The 20773-nt window shown below is 39.2% G+C and overlaps 1 protein-coding gene across 5 annotated transcripts in view; it reads right to left on the bottom strand.

The window, feature by feature from the left end:
• ST6GALNAC3 (ST6 N-acetylgalactosaminide alpha-2,6-sialyltransferase 3) overlaps window positions 1-20773 on the bottom strand; it is a 597866-nt gene that overhangs the window by 98741 nt on the left and 478352 nt on the right. Inside the window, exon 5 of one of the 5 annotated variants that reach the window (XM_067726605.1) lies at window positions 14687-15271. The exons of the other annotated variants lie outside the window; for them this stretch is intronic. Within the exon in view, the coding sequence (XP_067582706.1) occupies window positions 15070-15271 (202 nt within the window). The 3' untranslated portion in view covers window positions 14687-15069. Of the gene's footprint in view, window positions 1-14686; window positions 15272-20773 lie in introns of those variants that run through there. 5 annotated transcript variants of the gene reach the window in all.

The following is a 20773-nucleotide window of genomic DNA, read 5'->3' as shown; positions in this document are numbered from 1 at the left end:
GCTTAGCCAGTACATCTGGGATTAAGGTATCTAGGTATGATACTGAGCCCAAGGAGCTGCTGTGGGTATTTTTTCCTTCTACTCATTTGGAGATCGTTTGGACATAATGGAAAACACTATTGTTTTTAAAGAAGAAAATGGCTTAGCCTTTGCTTTTGTGATTGTAACACTAACCAGCAAACAGCAGTAAAGCCTGATTTTTAAAAAGTAGCACCGATTCAAATTTCCTGACTTTCTATTAAGACAGAAGGGGTAAGCAGTACTCCTAATCTGTAGCTTAAGACTTCTAATGAATGGAGGTAACGTATATTGGAATATGCCATGTCAGAAGTAGCAGCAACCTTTCCTTACAGGGCTGCCTGTGGCATACCTGACAATGGGGACACCTCAAATAATCTTCACTGTCCTATTATTCCAACTGTGTGACCTTCATGCCACGTGCTTCACTTTCTGAAAAAGTGAAGACTTATGTGTGAATAGACCAGAGGGCGCATATTGATGGAGTGTGGGAAGAAAGGTTGAGAGGGTGGGTCTAATAGGGCAGGGCCTCTGAAAGCCCGAGTGCCCATCTATAGGGCAGATGCTTCTGGGAAGGCTGGCACAGTTGACTGGGTATCAGATATTTACATCTTTGAAGGAGGTAGTCTGTAATATACTTAAATGCAGATAGTCAATGGATTTTTTTTTTTTTTTTTTTTTTTTTTTTGCGGTACGCGGGTGTCTCACCGCTGCGGCCTCTCCCGTTGCGGAGCACAGGCTCCGGACGCGCAGGCTCAGCGGCCATGGATCACGAGCCCAGCCACCGCGCGCATGTGGGATCTTCCCGGAACGGGGCACAAACCCGTGTCCCCTGCATCGGCAGACGGACTCTCAACCACTGCGCCACCAGGGAAGACCTCAATGGATATTTTAAGGGGAAGCCAGTGTGGGGTGAGGGGGAGTGGCTGGGGGGTAATCCAGCACTGCTGGAGAAAAACTTGTGCATGGAGGTGGGAGAGGAGCAGCAAGAGAACTGAAGCTGCTCAGGGGAAAAGCTTTCATGGCTGCTGGGAGAGCAGCCCTGAAAAGGATGATGAAGGACTTCCCAAGATGATTTCACTTGCTAATCAGTGTGTTTGGACCTTAGGAGAATGAGTAAATACTAATGACCTTGTCCTGAAGCCATGAAGCACGACTGACCTCCCTCCTCCACTCCCCGATCGCCCACTCTCTTCCTTCTACCCATCCTTCCAGCCTTGGAGGTTTAAGACTTTAAGTCCTTCTGGCATAGAGACAACCTTTCCTGTGGATCCCATCCCCTCCACACCTCCCACTTCCTTTGGGAACATGCTACACCATTTTTTCCTGTTTTCTGATATATTTCTACCTTTCCCGTTATTGGTTCCTTCTCTTCAGCCTCCGACCTTAACTTAAACTTCTACGCTCCTAAAATAACCTGCTCCTGCCCCTGCATTTCCTCTCGCAGCCAATCTATCCCTCTCCACTCTCCCATCCAAAATTCTCTGCAGAGAAAGACCTGTGCTCATTCTCCCCACATTTATTCCGCAATTGATTGTAGCTGATTGCCACCCCTGCAGTGAGACTGCTTTGATACAGTCACCTAAAGTCACAGTTTCCTAAATTTAAAGGATTCTTTTTAAGTCCTTATACTGGCTTTTATTGCTTTGGTTTCCCTTTGGATCCCACCACGTTCCTGATCCTCTGTCCCTCTGGTTTCTGTGCTATGACACTGTATCAGGTGCCTTCGCACCATCTCACTGTCCCCTCTAGGGTTTCTTGGCTTTCTCTTTGGCCCGCTCTTTAAGCACTGGCCTTCCCAGGTTTCTGCCCTCGCTTCTCTTCTCTGAGGGTTTTAACCACCACTTAAATGCTCATGACTTAGAAACCTGAATTGCCTACTCAGATCTGCAGTTCATAATTCAGGGCCATATATCCAACTGCCTCCTGGACACCTTCACTCAAATGTCTTATAGCAACCTTGAGATAAACATGACAAAAAATGAACATATATCTTATGCCCTATACCTGACTCTCCTTCAATATTCCGTACGTAAACTGTACTACAAATCACCCAGCCTATCAGACTCTAAGCTTGAGGGTCATCCTCACCAACTCTCATAAAATTAATCACCATACGTTGCCTTTCTTCACTATTTTTCAGATTTGCCCTCCTTGTTCTATCTGAGAGCTTAAGTCCCCGCTCTCACCGTCTTTCACCTGAACTACAGTAATATCCTCCTCACTGCTCTCCCTGACCCTCAAATCCACCTCCAATCCTCTCCCAGAGTGACCGCGTTGTGCCGTGGCTTCATTGGGTTTCTGTCAACAATGGGGTAGAATCTGAACCTCTAACACAGTATACAGGCCTGCTGTAATCTGACCTCTCAAAGACACCTTTTGTTATTCTCTGCTTGATATTTTAAGCTCTAGTCATATTGATCCCCTTACTGACTCAGAATATACTGCACTAATTTTTACCCCAAGGCTATATTCATGTCCTCTCCTCCTGGGACTCCCTTCCTCTCCTCTCCCTAACTTCCTCTGGCTCCCTGGCTCTAAAAACTTAGTCAGGGATCCCTTACTATCCCTTTCTATGCTCCCAAGCACCTGGCACATATCCATCATTTCCACAATACACTGACATTCCCTGTTTCTCCAACCTAATTATAAATCCTTAAGGGCAAAATCAGTGTTATTATTTCTCTGAATCCTCAGTGCCTAAAGCACTTCCTGGTACATGGCAGGCACTCTTCTGATTTTCACTTAATGCAGCAATAACAGAAACAAATATGTGTATAGGACTTTAGATTTTTCAGAGCATCTTCCAACATTTTATATCTCTTTGAATTTACATGGCAATCCTTCTTGGCTATTCAAAGTGTATATTTTACTTCAGTTTATTCCATATGGAAATAAATGGCAGCTGTAGCTGAGAACTACCTGAGAAACACAACACAGAAAGATGTTATTAGAATACAGTCCATCTTTATTTTAATAGGAAGCAATGGTACTCCTCCAAATAAAGTTCATGAGTAAAAGAAAAGAAAAACAGAAACAGAAGCAAAACCACGAGGTGTTTTTTAAAAAATCCCCATTCCCCATTCCCAGGTAAGTCTTACAGTTTACTCCAGTGTTTCTGATCTCTAAAACAAATGATTCAAAGTCGTTTTCCTGTGCTGTTGTTGGTAATTGAACATTTTACCTACTTATTTCTCCAACCTTTAATTAGAGGTTGTACTTCTTTTTTGGTCCAAAAATTTCTAGCCCTTATGGAGTCCCCAGTTCTCATTTTGTATTTTTACCTGATTTTTTTTTAACTTTTAATATTCACAAATTGGATTTTGTATGTAAAAGCATTAAACTGAAATGCTGTTTAAGACTTCATTTGCCCAGTACAACAGTAGAATAAAAGAGTTATCAAATGTTACTTTTGCTCATGAAGCAAATATAGTTAGGTTATAATACCTGTAGCCCATTACCAACACCATTTAGTGTTTTTTTCTTTAAGACAAATAGCTTTACCTCTGACCTAGAGAAAAAGAAGCCATCTAGCAACAAAGAAGCTCATGATTTAAACGCTGTTCAGAATTTTAAGAATGGTTTGTTCAATATTTGAATTCACTTCTTTAAAGATAAGAGAAAGCCAATTAGATTATTTAGTTACTGCTTCCCTACTAAAGGGAAAAATATCATCTGCATAAAATATTAATATATTCATATTCTGTTCCATTTCTAAATTTCCATTTCTAACTACTCTATAGAGGAAACAGTTGTTTTTGATAGATACCAAATATAGAACTCAAGATTCTTGTCCCAACATCTTTATTAGCTGCTGCATGATCCTGAAGGACAATATTCTTTTGCTTTACTTCAAAAAAGAACCTGCCCAGGCTTCCCTGGTGGCGCAGTGGTTGAGAGTCCGCCTGCCGATGCAGGGGACACGGGTTCGCGCCCCAGTCCGGGAAGATCCCACATGCCGCGGAGCGGCTGGGTCCGTGAGCCATGGCCGCTGAGCCTGCGCGTCCGGAGCCTGTGCTCCGCAACGGGAGAGGCCACAACAGTGAGAAGCCCGCATATCGCAAAAAAAAAAAAAAAAAAAAAAAGAACCTGCCCATTATCAGAAAGACAACAGATTGGGCCTAAAAGAAATCAGACTGTTGTCTGATGATTATTGTCCTATAAAAGAGAGCTGTTAATATCAGCAGTGATACTAGAGTTCCTGGGGCCTTTTTTGGGGCACATAAGCATGAAGACCAGACTTCCATATGCCAGACAAGGGATTGCTGCAAATGTTGGTAGATTTTCTTAAATTTATAAAGATAAGAGTAAATACTTATACTTCACTTATTATGTGTCAGACACTCTTCTAAGCACTTTACAGGTAGTAATCATTTTGTCCTTCCTATCATGCTGGGAGCCTAAGATCAGAAGCCATAGGACAGACTCTCACCTCTACCCAACACCTCAACCCAGTAGAGCCTTGCATATGATTACTGTATTCCACAGAGATGATTTCATATTGAAGACTCTCTTCCTGTTGAAAAACTTTAGTGAAGTTACAGAAACTTAGCAAGTTAGAGTGAACAAGGACTCAAGAAATCATTCAGTTTAACCAAGACCTAAATGATGTTCTAAGTGTTGAACACCTAGCTGGTGGCAGATTAGAAACTAGAACATAGTATCCTGACCCCTGTATATTCTACTATTCCATATCCCTTTTCCTCTGTGAAAAGTGAGATACTCATTTGTGTCATATTTCCTGATCACCTACAACATTCCAGGCACCATTTGCCAGACACTGTAAATATGGTTAAGAATAGAGAAAATGCCTACCCTCATGGAGTCACGCTATTCAATTCACTAAGTAAACAAGGATTTACTGAGCGCTGATTATGCACCGAGTTCCAGAGAAGGTCTGCAGAGGTGGGGATGGGAAGAGGTGGAGTGGGAGAGGGAGTACTATGAGAAATAGTCCCTGATTTCCAAGGAGTTACACAAAAGATAAGGGAAAAACATGAAACACCGTAGGAAAATACAGTACAATTAAGAGCCCAGTGTAGGGTAAATGAATACCGAGTGATTTCAGAGAAGGGGAGATCCAGAGAGTGGGAGGGATGTGGGCGTGTACATCATGGCGAAAGTGGAGAGTTGAAGGTGATGGTTGCCTACAATGCAGTATGCAGCAGCCAGATTTAGAGACATGGATGGACTTTAACGGTATAAGCCTGAGTGAAAATAGGAGACACATGAAATTTAATATGTGTGTTAAGCAAAATAATTGTACATATCACAGTAATAATTATTTGGTAAAGGTGTATGCAATAAAAAATAATGCACATAAAACGTAATAGGATGCCTGCCTATGCAGAGAGGTAAGGAGATAGGAATAAATATAATAAAAACATTAATTGATTGACTAATTTAAAGATAAGATCAGGGCCCTCAGAGACCAATGTTGATGAAATTGTGTCATGACCTGATTAAGTCAACTCTCTGACATCAAGTACAGGGAAAAAAATCAAGGTGGCCTGGGACAGACACAGTGGAGCTTTGTAAGCTGTACAGACCATGTTCAGGCTGAGAGAGGAATGGAAAAGGTGATCTAGGTGAGGGGACAGTATGAGAGGGGAGAGACCATTATGCCCAGAGGGGAAGGTGCATGTGGAGGGAGTAGAGGAAGTATGGGCAGATATATGGCTTGGGTCTCTTAGGGGAACCCTCAGAAGTCGGGCAGAGGCCTCAGAGGTGATAGTAGAAAACATGAGCAGGGGAGTGATGCAGTGAAAGAGGAGACTAAGGAAGGGGAGCCTGCCAGCGTCCTTGGGAAGAAGGACCCAGATGGCGAAGCATCTAGGAATTCAAATTGTGGAACGTGCAGATGTGCGTGGATGAGGGCTGAATTAGTGGTGTCCGTGGGGAAGAAAGGGAGATGAAGAAGGGACACACACACTGTGGGAAGACCACAAAAATGCCACAGGGATGCATTAGTTTGGTTCTCTGTGCAGGACAGTTTTTGAAAGTTTGCTTCAGTGTAGCCGTGGTTCCTGAAAACAGTTAAGTGGGTCACTTGCTTAGCTTTCCTTAGTGGTAGATTAATTAGCCAGCTGTAACTCCCGGATCTCTATTTTTAAATAACGACTTGCATAAATCTCTGAAGACAAGAACTCACCACTAGTATACAGCATATTCCGGCAGCTGCAAGTTATTATGCCCAGTGGAAATTAAATATCTTTTAGGGAAATCATGCAAGATCTCGTGACAAATATGAAATTAACCCCTGCCACCTGTATGTCCAACTCATTTCTTCGCTTGCCTGCCATCCTAATAAGCAGAATCTCTGGGGTCCTGAAATGACAGCAGAATTGGCAATATTTTAAAAAGGCATTATTCGTCTATGAGCATTAGTGAAAGACAGAGCCTTTGTCCCAGGCTGAGCCGGAAGCTCTGGAAATCAAACACTGATAAAAACACACAATAGGCTGCTACTGAAAAACTATTAACCCGTGGTCAGACAAAGATACTTATAACTCCAGAGATGTAAACAAACAAACAAACAAGCCATTTTATTTATCATTTTAAGCATCTTGTCTCGTCTGCTTAACACCCTCAAGCTCCCATTCTTTTTCCTTCTGACCAAATGCATTTTCATCTGGTTATTACTTCTTTCTTTATTTACAAGCTTCAGGTTGCAGATAACATGTGCCTTTTTACTTGCCCTTTTCATCGCCTATTTTTTACATCTGGGTTCTTGTAGTTTGTAGGAGATATGAAACACTGCATTCTCAGTCAGAGTGAAAATGGAAGAAAGAGAAGGAATGGCAAGAGCTGGCTGTCAGTAACTCCTACACAGTGGTATTAGGAAGGGTTCTGAGGTCTGGAGCATTGTTGGATATCCAGGTGCCATTTGTAAATGTGTGTTTAATAAAACGGCAGTCAATACTGCCATCATCAACAAGCAGAGGACTTAACTTGTTTGGCCAATTTCAATAAAAGACAGAAGTCAGGCATGGTTTTGGCAGGAAACCCATCCCTGGGTGGGTGAAAATGGAATCCTCAAATTTCCCAAGTTATTGTAAAGACTTCATAAGAAATCCTTGGTTTCCCACGTAAACACCAACAATCCAGAATCCAAGAGAATAAAAAGATGGAAGCAACCTAAATGTCCATCGGTAGATAAATGGATAAAGAAGATGTGGTATATATACCCAATGGAATACTACTCAGCCATAAAAATAAATGAGATAATGCCATGTGCAGCAACATGAATGGACCTAGAGATTATCATACTAAGTGAAGTAAGCCAGACAGTGAAAGACAAATATCATATGATATCACTTATATGTGGAATCTAAAATATGACCCAAAAGAACTTATTTACGAGACAGAAACAGACTCACAGACATAGAGAACTGATTTGTGGTTGCCAAGGGTGGGGGAGGGATGGAGGGGGATCTGCAGCCCTTTTATCAGTTCTCACCTTGGTTCCCCAGGCCTCCCCTTAGCTTTCCACACGCTCCAGGGCATCTCTGACTCTCAGAGGGAAGGCTTCAAACCCCAGTGTTGCCAGGCAGCACTGTTTTCCTTTCATCTGAGTCCAGACCTGGGCTTTCACCTTGACCCTGTGACCTCCTATGTCAAGAAGTTAACACGGTTCCTACCTCTAGCTAATGGTTTCCAACATTGCTGAATGGGAGTCTATCTAATCAATTATGTGAACTTCAGACTTCGGCATAAAGGTCATTATTGTGTTGTGCACCTGGCATCACATTGTAATGAGGCAAACCACATTCTCCTACAGTCAATGAGGGGGAAAAAAAGCACACAAAATGGAAATTACTCCTAAAATGACCTTGCTAGATTTCTACATCTGGCTAGCAGAGCCTGTTTCTATACATCGAGAAACTGACGTGGCAGCTCTGTCATACAACTAGGCAGCCCAATCCCACGTCAACAAACATGCTATTACGGAACATACGGCATAAGTCCATGAACTGTGTGCACAGTTGATGAATTCCCAGCGTAGTACCCATGACATTTACTGATTCACTGCCACCCTGCCCCAGGCTGCTTCCAAACATGTCAGGAAAATAAAATATCATCCATATTTACATTCAGAAATTATTCCGTATTTACGCATGCTAATAAAAACAAAAGCTTGCTTTTTAAGGAAGGGGCAAGCTCCATAATCAATTTTCTGAGAGACCCCAGGGTTTGACACCTTCTGCATACACTGCATTCGCTGGAATAACAGTTCGAAAAACACAGGAGGGCTGGCTCTGTGGCTTCTCACCCCTTCCTATGCCGACAGCAGCCAGCCAGCCAGCAGAGCTGAGGGCACCTGCGGACCACTCACTCCCTCTTGCCAAACAACTCGCTTTAGAATGTTTCTTAGTGACTGAACAAATATTTAATGAACCAGTGAATGAATTAGCCATGTGAATAGCTGTGACCTGAGTGTGCCCCGAAACTTCCCTGCCCCTTTCATTAATAACCAGCTCCATCTCCAATTCCTCAGCTTTGCTCTCTTCCCTGGAATATAACATTTGGGCTTATTAAATGGGGCATGAAGTTCTGAAAATCACTGGTAATGTGATCTTCATGAACAAATCAGTTAACTTCTCAGAGCCTCAATTCCCTTATCCGTAAAATGGGTGAATTGTCTTGTAAGCATTCTTTAAGTTGCAAGAGACAGAAACCTAATTCAAACTACTTTAAGAGAAACACGAAGAATAAGTCTAGTGGCTCACAGGGCTGGGAGGGATATTGGGCTATCTGACCCAATCAAGGGATGGGAGCCTGGCCCTCAAATGCTAGGATCAGGACTCAAAGCCACCAGAACGCACTCCCTCCTCCATCTCTCAGCTCAGCTCAGCTCCGCTTGGCTTCACTTTCCTTCTGCAGCCATACCTCTTCAACTTGGAATGAACTTGGTCACTCTTAACCCTAATTTCACAGTCTTTTAGCATCATGAACACAGTGGCAAAACTGTTTATTTTTCACTTTCAGATGGAATCCTTCTCTAGTATGTCAGAGGAGGCCTGAGATTGGCCCCGCAGGTTCACACGTTAACCTTAGGATGAGAAGTCTGATTGACGGGCATGGCATTGTGCCCGCCCCTGCACCTACGGTGAAAGGATGTGGCCAGAGTGAATTACCAGAAGGGGAATCAAAACCTTGCTGAGCAAATAAAGCAAAACTAAAAGCTGCCCCTGTCCTAACCCATCTCATCAGGTTGTTGTTAGCACCCAGGCACATGGCAAGTGCTGAACAACCACAGGTTAATATTATACTTAAATGGGCTTTGTAAGCTGCCAGACGTCATCCGTGAATCCTAGCAAATTAACTACCAATTCTAGTTATTATTTCTTTCTCTGAGGGTGGAAGCTGCCGAGGCCAGTATTAACGACAATTATACTGATAATAGTTAATATTTAAGGAGCAATTACTGCAAGTCAGGAATTGCTTTTCTGAGCAACTTATATATATCAGCTACGAGATAGATACTAACACTGTCCCCAGTTTTTATGTAAATAAACTCATGCAAGGAGAGGTAAAGCAACTTGCCCAAAGTTATCAATACTTAACCAGCAGTGGGGTGAGGGTTTGGCCCCAGGAAGTCTGGGCCAGTGTTCACACTCCCAACCACCGGACCTCAATATTTCTTGTACTAGGATAATGGGATGTAGGTTGAAAAGCAACTAGTATTTTGCATTGTGTCTTTTCCTGATGCACTGAAAACTCCATGAGATTGCTAATTATGTCTATTCTACTCACAGTTGCATAAATATGTCACTCTTAAGGTCTATGTGACTGGTGTGAGAAGAGTAGAGATAATTAGGATTTATTTCAGTGCCTGACTATCATTCAAATAATGGTGCTTTTGAAAATGAATATGCACATCCATTTTTCTGAAATTCAGAAAAGATGCAGAATATTCAGGTGCCTAATAACCTGGCTGCTAGTTAATCATGCTTGACACTTACATAGCACTTCACCTTTTAAAATTATTCTAGAATGTGTTAGTTCATTAATCCTTACAACATCCATGTAAGGATGGAACCTTCAGGGAAGGTTCCTGAACCTGCCTCCCATCTCCCTACAAGCTGGTATCTAAATACTTGGTGGATGAAGGGAGGAAGAAAAAAAATCAGATAAACCAAGTAAGGAAACAAACGCCTGCCACCGGGAGTGACAGAGACACGCGGGCAGTGAATGCGAAAGGAATATCCTCTGACTTAGAGGTTTGTCCTTGACACGTAAACTTTAAACATACAGTATCCATAGAATAATCATTATTCACTTCTGATTGGTTATAAATGTAAGAAAACAGCGATCAATCCACTTCAAATGCCCGTACACCTGTCACTTAACCTTATCGGTGGCGATTTCCATTGATTAAGACTTCCTCCTTAAATTTTCATAGTATTTGTATATGTATATTCCACGTCCTGTTTCCCACCCCAATTCTACTTTTCTCAAAAAGGATCTGCCTGATGTTAACATCTGGTATGGTTTTGGCTATGTTCAGTATGAATTCCTTCATGTTCTCTTGTCATCTGGCTAACAGCTGCTTCTAGATAGCAGGAGATGCTGAGGTGGTCTCACCAGTCACCTGAACAAAGATATTCTTGGCCACTACTTTTTCACTCATATACTGTGACTGCCCCTGCTTCTCCTCAGGCATGGATGTTAATCACCACTGACAACCCAAAAAGGTGCATAGAGAAAGGTACCTGAACAAGGTAATAGGGCTAAACACCATCCTAGGAGGCTTTGGAGCCACAAACAATACTTTAAAAATTATTGTGAAGGCAATCCCGTTAATAGAATGGCATAAAAATCAGAGCGAATGCAGGTGAGCATACAATCCTGGTTATAAACAATCATCTTATTTCTAACATCAGCTCATTCTGCTTTCTCAAGGTACTGAGGATTAAAGGGAAGGCACTACAAGAAAATAGTTATGAGCTCAAGTTCTAGGGTCAGGAGAACCTGGCTTCAAACTGATTAAACTAATTACTAACCGTGTGATTTTAGGCAAGTTGCTCAGTCTCTCGGAGTATCAGTTACCACAGGATAATACCAGAACCTACCTGGTAGAACTGTTAAGGGATTAAGTAAGATAATTCACTCACAGCTCAGCACAGTGCCAGGGATATACTGAATACTCAGAAATAAAGATTATTAACTGTCTCCAGAATTCTTTGACATTCTCACATTCAATTTTGAGGTATGATATTGAGGCTGCTTTAAAATGATAAACCCAGGAATTCTAGATAATGACTGCCATGTAAGAGGAAAGCACAGGCTAGAAACAGAAATGCTCTAAATCACCCAACAGGTCAGATACTTGCCAGCTGTTAGCAGACTAACATGCAATGTTGACAGTGGGCAAAGTCAGGGAATAGATGATATGTCTGTGATGAGCTTGTGTTTTTCTGCTTGCACCCTCTTCCCTCTTCTTGAGATGTTATCCTCACCCTATTTTATTTGGAGCATTTGAGGCCCTCCCAGATGCCTTGGAAGTTCCAACAACTAAATGACCACTTTACCTACTCATGAGTGTTACTCTGGCAGCTTAAGACTCTCAAGGTTACTGATGGTAGCCTTTGTCAATTCCCTGTCACCACATTATTAACCTGGAAGATTTTTCAGCTCCTTTCCCTTCCTTCAAACAGCTACAAAGATAATCCATAATAAAGGCACTTGATGGTGCCTCTGATTACCCATTAGCCTGGGACATGGCAAGGATGTGGAAGGTTGAGGGGAGGTGTTATCAAGTTCATGGTTTAATTTGCATTGGTATAGGGAAATCTGAGCAGATCTTTTTAGAATCAATCCACCGGGGGAATATATAGAAGGAAGCATTCAAACCACGGTGCTCAAGCAGAGTGAACACTTATTTCACGGACACAGTTACAACTGCCAGGGGAGAAAATTTTTCCAAAACTATTTAATCTCTGAAAAGGGCAATAAGCTTGTCAGCCTCTTGGGCATTTCACCCTTGGTGCAGTGGTTCATAGCAAATCTTTCTATGACCAAAACCCGTTAGATTCATCAAGTGTCTCCATTCTCTCACAATAAAAGTCTTTTAAGACTCTGACGATGAGGTAAGTTTTGTGTGTGCAATATATCCTCCTCTCTGTCACTGGCGCAAAACCTGGGGATATGATAGAGAAAGGAGCCTTGAGAAATGAGGATGTTTATCTTGCAAGTGTTTGAGACGCTATTTCTAAAGTAATTTCCCCTACAAATCAAGAAGTCCAATTCAATTCAAGTCCAATTCAAGTTTGTTTTCCAGAACGTCTAGTAAATCCTCAAAACCATGAACTGTACACTTGCTTTTGTCTCACTTTCTACCCATCCTCCTTTGTGCTCCATGAATTCATTACGGCTATGAAAAGTATTAAGACTAGAATTAGCAGTCAGAAAATGGGCTAGAACCAGCCATTTTTTCCCCTATCATGTCTATTAATGACTGCAACATTATAAACAATAAAGTTTAATTAGGAACTAAAGTGTCTACAGCAATTAAATATGAAGGAAGTATTAAAAAACACAGCAGGAAGGATCATATTTTTAAAGCATTTAAATTGCAAATGATGTTACTGACAGAACTTTTACAAGAAATTTTGTGTTGGGGAAAAAAAAGAAAGAAATCTAAAGTGAAGCATTGACTCCATGGCATTTACAGAAAAATAAATATTTAGGATGGATCAATTTGCAACCATGAGCAGATGCTTCAGGACATATATAGAGCTAATCGGAACTGTCCTTAATTTTTACCTCACTGAGTCAATGAGGAAAAAAAAAATCAACTTAAAGGATTCCAGAGTAATGACATGACTCTTTAGTGTTATGGCCACTTCAAGTTAAAGGATTCATCTTCAGGTATCGAGAGAAGAAAATTAATGAGCTTCATGCATGAATATTTGCAAAGGGCTACAGCTCCCTCTCTGGGCATAAAACTATCTGAAGTTGTAATCACAGGGTTTTAGGTTTCTGAGACCAGATTCTAAAAAAAAAATTGCCTCCTTTTGGTTCTGTAGTTCACTGCTTTAAAAACAGTGCTGGAAACAGAAGTCATGTGCCCACTAAGCTATTGAGAAGAGCTGGAGTATTGTAAACTACAGGGACAGGGTGAATGCTGAGAGAAAGCAAAGTTCTAGCTTCATGGAAAGACATGCAAAAGAGGAGGGAAGATGAGCCTTCATTCCTCTAAGTTTATGCTATTCCAAAATACAGTGGTAGCAAATTTAGAACAAAATGGAAAGATGAAGAAAGGTCAGGCTTCACTTTCTGAATGCTTTGCAGTACTGCACAGCTTCTGCATTTGTCATTGTTTTTGGTGTTTGTCCTTGAGCTTGAATCTGGACAGTTTGCTTCCATCTTTAACTCCATCACACATTAGGCCCACTGCAGAGAGGTGTTCATTTGAAGTCTCTGGTAATAAAAGTTAGGTATTTGAAGGAATTCTGTTGAATGAGTTGTCCTATTCCTTGCAAACAAGCTGTATAAATAGCAGTCTCATGGAAAATGAAATATGCAAGTATAAAGTAAAAGGGCAAGTCCAGAATGTGATGAGTACAAGGGGTTGGGAAGTTCGTAGCTAGTGGTGCTGCCTCCTGTACCAGTTATGAGAAAGACGTTAATGTTCTCTCTACTGGGTTTGAATATTGCCAAAACAACTGGACGTTTGTTCACTGGCTCATGGGATGACCTACAGCCGTAGCTTATTTCTAAGTTAGGGAAGAAAGGAACAGAGGCTGATCTTTTTGGAATTCCTATCTAATGGCCAGGAATCCTGGCAATTTTCTTTTCTAGTACAATTATGTTTCTTCCTACTCTGTTTGAATAGCAAAGGAACAGAAGCATGGCATTCCCAGTTGAAGTCTTCAAGTTGACAGCCTGATACGTTGATCTGTTTTTACTTACTTTAAATTTAAATTCAAAGCCAGTGTTCATAGGTGTCTTCACAACAAGCTGCAGGCCTATGGGAAGTACTCCCTGGTTCCTCTGTTTATCTAGTTTGGCCTCCTCACTATGATCAATTAATATTTCAGAAAGTTAATTTTTTCTGAGATTGGAATAGATGTCACTTTCCAGAAAGTCATTTACATTGCTATTCATTTTCTTTTCAGTGCCTTGTTTATGACTAAAAAAATGCACTGATGATTTCATAATGAGCATATTATGTAGAAATGGAAATATAATCTTTGAAAAGTATGACTTTTTATGTGTTAGGTAACATTTCTTTTCAATTTTCTTTTTCATGTGATTTTTTTTTTTTCTTTTCTAAAGGGAAATATAAGTGTTAGGAGAGAAGTGAAATATATATCAGGATTTTTTCCTATATATTTTGAACTACTATAAAATCTAAAGGGACCAGATGATTAAAGTCCTTCATTTTTAAAGAATTTTCTTTGAGAAATCCTAGAAGCTAGAGAAAAATTGTTTTTATTATTGTGTAAGTTTTGTTTAAGGGCATAGACTACACTACATTCTTTAAAGAAACAAAATATTTGTCTCTATTTCTCTAATATTTCATACAATATGTTAGATTTTTAAAAGCAATACTATTCAAAATGTGGAAGATATCAATAAAGTCATTGACCATGAACATCTTGAGGTCATTTACTCATTTATTTCATAATTTAGTTAACAAGTAAATGATAAGCACCTCCTACATGTGATTACATATGGTAAGTATTATAGCAAGCACAAACATGAATACAGTATAGTTCTTACCTTTAAGAAACGTATAATAGAGTAGTAGAGACAGACATAATCATATAACAATAATATGCAGAAGGTTCAAAATGTTATGGGATTTCTAGTTCAAATGGCTTACTGCAGGTACTGCCTTTCTTCTCAAATTACTTCTGATGTGACCTTACAGAAAACCATTATAAAAGCATGGTAAGACTGGAAAACTGGGCATCCTAACAGCAGAGCACTACACTGACAGGAATTTGGGATGATATAAATAAGAACAGATTGACAGGTTTTTCTGTCCCTTGTAGATTAAGGTAGTTTTTGGTAGACCAATTCACCTGCTGAGAATTTTTTTTAATGCAAAATGAACACAAAAATTCTCTGTTTAAAGATATATACAGCTACAGAAATAATAAGGACTAGAGAGGCTAAAATCGTGGAAAGAGGAGACACTTGGAAGGGTGTAATAATAATCTTCAGTGGCATTTTCCCTGGAAACGTGCTGATTCTTGCAAGACGAGGCTGGGAACCAGGGCTTTCACTGGGTAGAGGACCACTGCCAAAGACAGAGAAACCAGCAGATACTTTGGCATTTAAATGAGATGGACTCACAAAATTGGATACTTGAGGAGCTTCAAGTCAGAAGTGATTCTTCCCTCAAAATATACACCAAACTGTGAAAGTATACAAGATAGAAGACTAAAGAGATAAACCACAAACTCTGAGAAGTAAAGTGGAAAAATGTGTATACTCCTGATGCTGAGAAGACAGACCTGCCAGTGGGCCTAGTGAATACAGCAGGCTCTTAACTGAAAGTAATGGAGGTCTCTGGAGGAGAGGCAGGAAAAACCAGCAATAGACTGAGTTTTAGTTTAGTTTAATAAAAACTTCAGTAGAGCCCCCAAACTGGCTCATTCTTGAATGATTTAAGATAGCCTCTCACTCTACCTAGCAGGAGAAAAAATAATCCTTTTCTGATGCTAGATGACAAATCTGGGACCTCTTCAATAGTTATACCCAGTGTTCTTCATTTATTAAAAATCATCCTAGATATGGCAAGAGACAGGACCATATGTCCAAAAACCAAGGGAGAAAAAAACAGGCAACAGAAACAGATTCATAGGTGATACAGACATTGGTGCTATAAGGGGTATAAAATAACTGATTAATATGAAGAAAAAAGGAAAATGATAGAGAAAAAAGATAAATGTTGGAGAATTTTCCCAGGTAATAAGAATCTGAATCAGTCATGTTACATATTTATTTTTATTTGCATACATTATATATGTGTGTGTGTGTGTGTATACACACACACACACACATATATATATATATATATATTCACATGTGATTTTCTAATTTTTTATAGGGATTTATCTCTACACAACTGTGACAGTTGGTTAAAATTCACTATACAGTGGATGTCCTTGTGTCTTATACTGGAGCTTTATGTCTAAAGGTTAGGTATTTGGGAAAGAAAGACGGACATAAAGTTCCAGACAGTGAGAATAAACTGGAATCCAAAAGAATGAGCTGGATAGGGATGGACTAACACCCATACCAGTCTCTCACTGCCTCTAACTTTAATGGCAATTGTCATGCACAAGAAGCTCCTACCCTCCATCACCCAGTTAAACACACGTTTGGCTGAGGGTTCAGAGAAGCTGAAAGAGGAGTAGCAGCTGAACACTTGACTGCTGCCCAACCCCAATGAGGTGAACAAACAGATCAGTGACAACGTGTGTGAGGTGCAATGGCATTTGATGTCACTGCATGACCTTCTAAGTGTGAAATCTATATGGCTACTATGTCAATTCTACCTTCCAAATCCCACTGGCCCACCTGAACTCAAAACATGTAAGCAAGAGAATTCTTGGAAATGTAGTTCAGTCTAGCTTAATTGACACACACAAAAAGCCACCAAAGAATCTATAAAAATAATTAGATGGGGGTTGCAGAAATAAAAAGTGTCCTATCTTACAATAAGAACTAAATTAATGCATAGAACACCAAATTGAACAGAGTTGAGAGAAAAAAATAATGAATTTGAAGACAGTGGAAAAGATCCAAATGGAAGCAGAGAGAGACCAAAGAACCAGTGCGGAGAGAACAGAGCAAAAGAGAAATATTATGACATATATGTAATTGGTTTAGCACAAGGAGAAGAGAGAATTGAAAAGAAATAGTATTTGAAGAGATAATGGCACAAAATTTTCCAAACTAAAGAAAAACATCAATTCACAAATTCAAAATTCTCAGCAAACTAAAAGCAAAATAAATACTGTTAAAAAGAATTAAGAAAAAAAAAAAAGAATTAAGGTACATCAATAAAAAACTGAGTTAAAAAAAGAGATAAATAGGGGCTTCCCTGGTGCAACAGTGGTTGAGAGTCCACCTGCTGATGCAGGGAACACGGGTTCATGCCCCAGTCCGGGAAGATCCCACATACCACAGAGCAGCTAGGCCTGTGAGCCATGGCCGCTGAGCCTGCATGTCCGGAGCCTGTGCTCCGCAACGGGAGAGGCCACAACAGTGAGAGGCCCGCGTACCACAAAAAAAAAAAAAAAAAAAAAAAAAAAAAAAAGAGAGATTAATAAAATTAATCTTAAATGCAGCCAGTGGAAGAAAAAGACACTATCTTCAAAGGAACATCAATAAGAAAACAGCTGGCTTCTCAGTAGAAATGAGGTAAGCCAGAAGGCAATGGAATAATACCTTAGAAGTGCTAAAAAAATAACTGTTAATGTGGCATTCCACACCCAGTGAAAATGTACCTCAAAAATAAAGAAAAGAAAAAACATTACTAGAAAAAGAAAAATTAAAACAATTCATTGTCAGCAGGATTGTACTAAAGGAAATATCAAAGAAAGTTTTCAGGCCAAAGGGTTATGATCACAGAGGAAAATATGGAAATGGAGGAAGAAATTAGGAGCAACACAAAGATAAATACATGGATAAATATAACTGAATATAGATGGCACAAAAACAATGGTTATGTTTAAGGAATTTTAAATATATGCAGAATTAAAATGTGTGATGACAATAACATAAAAGGGATAAGTTCTATTATTATTATGGAAGAGGTAAAAATAAACATTTGTATTAGTAATGTCATGGATGAATATTTTGATCTGTTAACCATTAAGAGAATTATTTAAAATGTAAAGCTGAGAAAATATTAGATAGAAAATATTGAATGACAAAAATCTCTTGATTAATCCCAAAGAAGGCAAAATACTAAAAACCATTTTTTAAAAAACCCTCAGATGGGCCAAATATTAAACAAATAATAAGAGGGTTGTTGTAAACCCAAATATATAAGTACATTAACTATAAATGGACAAAGTAGTTCAAGTAAAAGATTAATATTTTCAGGCTAGGTTTTAAAAACTTACATGTATTTACAACAATAAGGAGGTACTATGTACCAGGTAAATACTAACCAAAGAAAACTGGTATAGCTATACTAATACCAGCTCAAAAAACTATAAGTCTAAAAGGATTACTAGGGCTGAACAAGGTCATAATATAGTAAGGTGCCAGTCCCCCAGGAAGATATAATAATTCTAAATCATTTATGCATCTGATATTAAAAAACACAAACTTAGCAGGTCTCTGGAATCTATAAGCCATACAGATAAAAGTGAGAGCCCCCCAAATAAGTGAAAATTTCCACGAGAACCCCAACTAACCACAGGATCAGAAGTAGTAATGAAGGCTAGAAATAATAGACTGTGGGTGATTGGTCAGATAATTTTGTGTGTATGTATGTATGTATGTATGTATGTATGTATGTATGTATGTATGTGTGTGTGTGTGTGTGTGTGTGTTTACTATACCAACCCCCGGTTCTTACAGCAGCCAACTCCTATGTTTGCCTCTAGGATTAAGCTCTAAGTATAGCTATATAAAGTGAGAATTCTGAGAAGTACCTCTGATAATTTATGGTCTTCTGCACCAAGATAAGAGGCTATGAACTATCTCTCAAGAGAGGCCTGTCTGGTTATGTGTCTCTCTTCCCTTCCTTAGTCCTGGGAACAAAGGCTCCTGTTATTAGAGCCTGTATTTGCTGCTAGGTCAATAGAGATTCTCATTTGTACTGAGTAAATAAATGTCACTATCAATACCTTTCAATCAAGATCCTTAGATACAAATATGAGCAAACATGCATGAATCACTAAGCATTTGAGGGAAGCTACAGCATGAAAAGAGTCGCTGGCTCAACAAACAGAGGAAGTAACCACCAAGGAAACAGAAGTTAACAGAGGAAACAAGGGAAAAAAAGTATGTTAACAGAGAAAACAAGAAAAAAAAAGATACACATATTTTTAATCTCATACATATTTTAAAAATATATTATCTATGATAAAAGCAACTGGCTGCTATGAAAAATAAATGAGCAGAGTTCTTGAAATTAAAAACAGAATTATGATAAACATAAATCAGCAGAATGGTTGAAAAATGAACAATGAACTAGAAGATCAAATTGAGGGATTCGACTACAAAAAAGTACAAAAGAAAGACTTGAAAAGTATGAAAGAAAGAATGACTCATGGAGAATGGAAGCTCATCCTGAGTATTAATAAAGATTAACGAAACAACTAGCTATATCTGCATGATCATAAAGCTGCATTAGTACAATAGTAACTAGCTATATGTGGCTATTTAAATTTACATTTAAATTAATTAAAATGTGATAAAATTATAAATTCATTTAAAAAATCTACTAGCCATATTTCAAAGGCTCAATACCACCTGTGATGTGGGTGGTTACTATTTTGGACAATACAGTGAATAAAGATTATTTACAAAGAAACAAGGAACTGATTGATGTCAGTCTCTTCTTCAGAAAATTTGGATGCACAGAGCTTGTAGAACCAACCAAGTCTTCAAAGTTCTAGTAAACATTATTTTCAAACTAGAATTTCACATTTAAATTATTTTATAACTGTGAAAATGAATTTGATACTTTTAGACACAAGTTCTCAGGATGTATTATCCCATAGGTTCTTTTTGAAGGGAGCACTTGAGGATATGCTCCAGAAAAAAACAAAAGAATCTAAAATAGGATGAATGTCATAGAGTGTTCTGCCTACGTTTTCCTCTAAGAGTTTTATAGTGTCTGGCCTTACATTTAGGTCTTTAATCCATTTTGAGTTCATTATTGTGTATGGTATTAGGGACTGTTGTAATTTCATTCTTTTACATGTAGCTGTCCAGTTTTCCCAGCAGCACGTATTGAAGAGACTGTCTTTTCTCCATTGTATATCCTTGCCTCATTTGTCACAGATTAGTTGACCATAGGTGCGTGGGTTTATTTCTGGTCTTTCGATCCTGTTCCATTGATCTATATTTCTGTTTTTGTGCCAGTACCATACTGTCTTGATGACTATAGCTTTGTAGTAGAGTCTGAAGTCTGGGAGCCTGATTCCTCCAGCTCCGTTTTTCTTTCTCAAGATTGCTTTGGCTATTCAGGGTCTTTTGTGTCTCCATACAAATTCGAAAAACTTTTGTTCTAATTAGTGGAAAATGCCATTGGTAGTTGGATAAGGATTGTATTGAATCTGTAGATTGCTTTGGGTAGTAGAGTCATTTTCAAAATGTTGATTCTTCCAATCCAAGAACATGGTATATCTCTCCATCTGTTTGTATCATCTTTAATTTCTTTCATCAGTGTCTTATAGTTTTCTGCATACAGGTCTTTTTTCTCCTTAGGTAGGTTTATTCCTAGCTATTTTATTCTTTCTGTTGCAGTGGTAAATGGGAGTGTTTCCTTAATTTCACTTTCAGATTTTTCATCATTAGTGTATAAGAATGCAAGAGATTTCTGTGCATTAATTTTGTATCCTGCTACTTTACCAAATTCATTGATTAGCTCTAGTAGTTTTCTGGTAGCATCATTAGGATTCTCTATGTATAGTATCATGTCATCTGCAAACAGTGACAGATTTACTTTTTCTTTTCAGATTTGGATTCCTTTTATTTATTTTTCTTCTCTGATTGCTGTGGCTAAAACTTCCAAAACTATGTTGAATAATAGTGGTGAGAGTGGACAACC

Source organism: Pseudorca crassidens, chromosome 2 (assembly GCF_039906515.1).
Source record: "Pseudorca crassidens isolate mPseCra1 chromosome 2, mPseCra1.hap1, whole genome shotgun sequence".
Classification (NCBI taxonomy): domain Eukaryota; kingdom Metazoa; phylum Chordata; class Mammalia; order Artiodactyla; family Delphinidae; genus Pseudorca; species Pseudorca crassidens.
The sequence above is the reverse complement of the archived record's forward strand: the minus strand, read 5'-3'. Positions and strand labels throughout refer to the sequence as shown.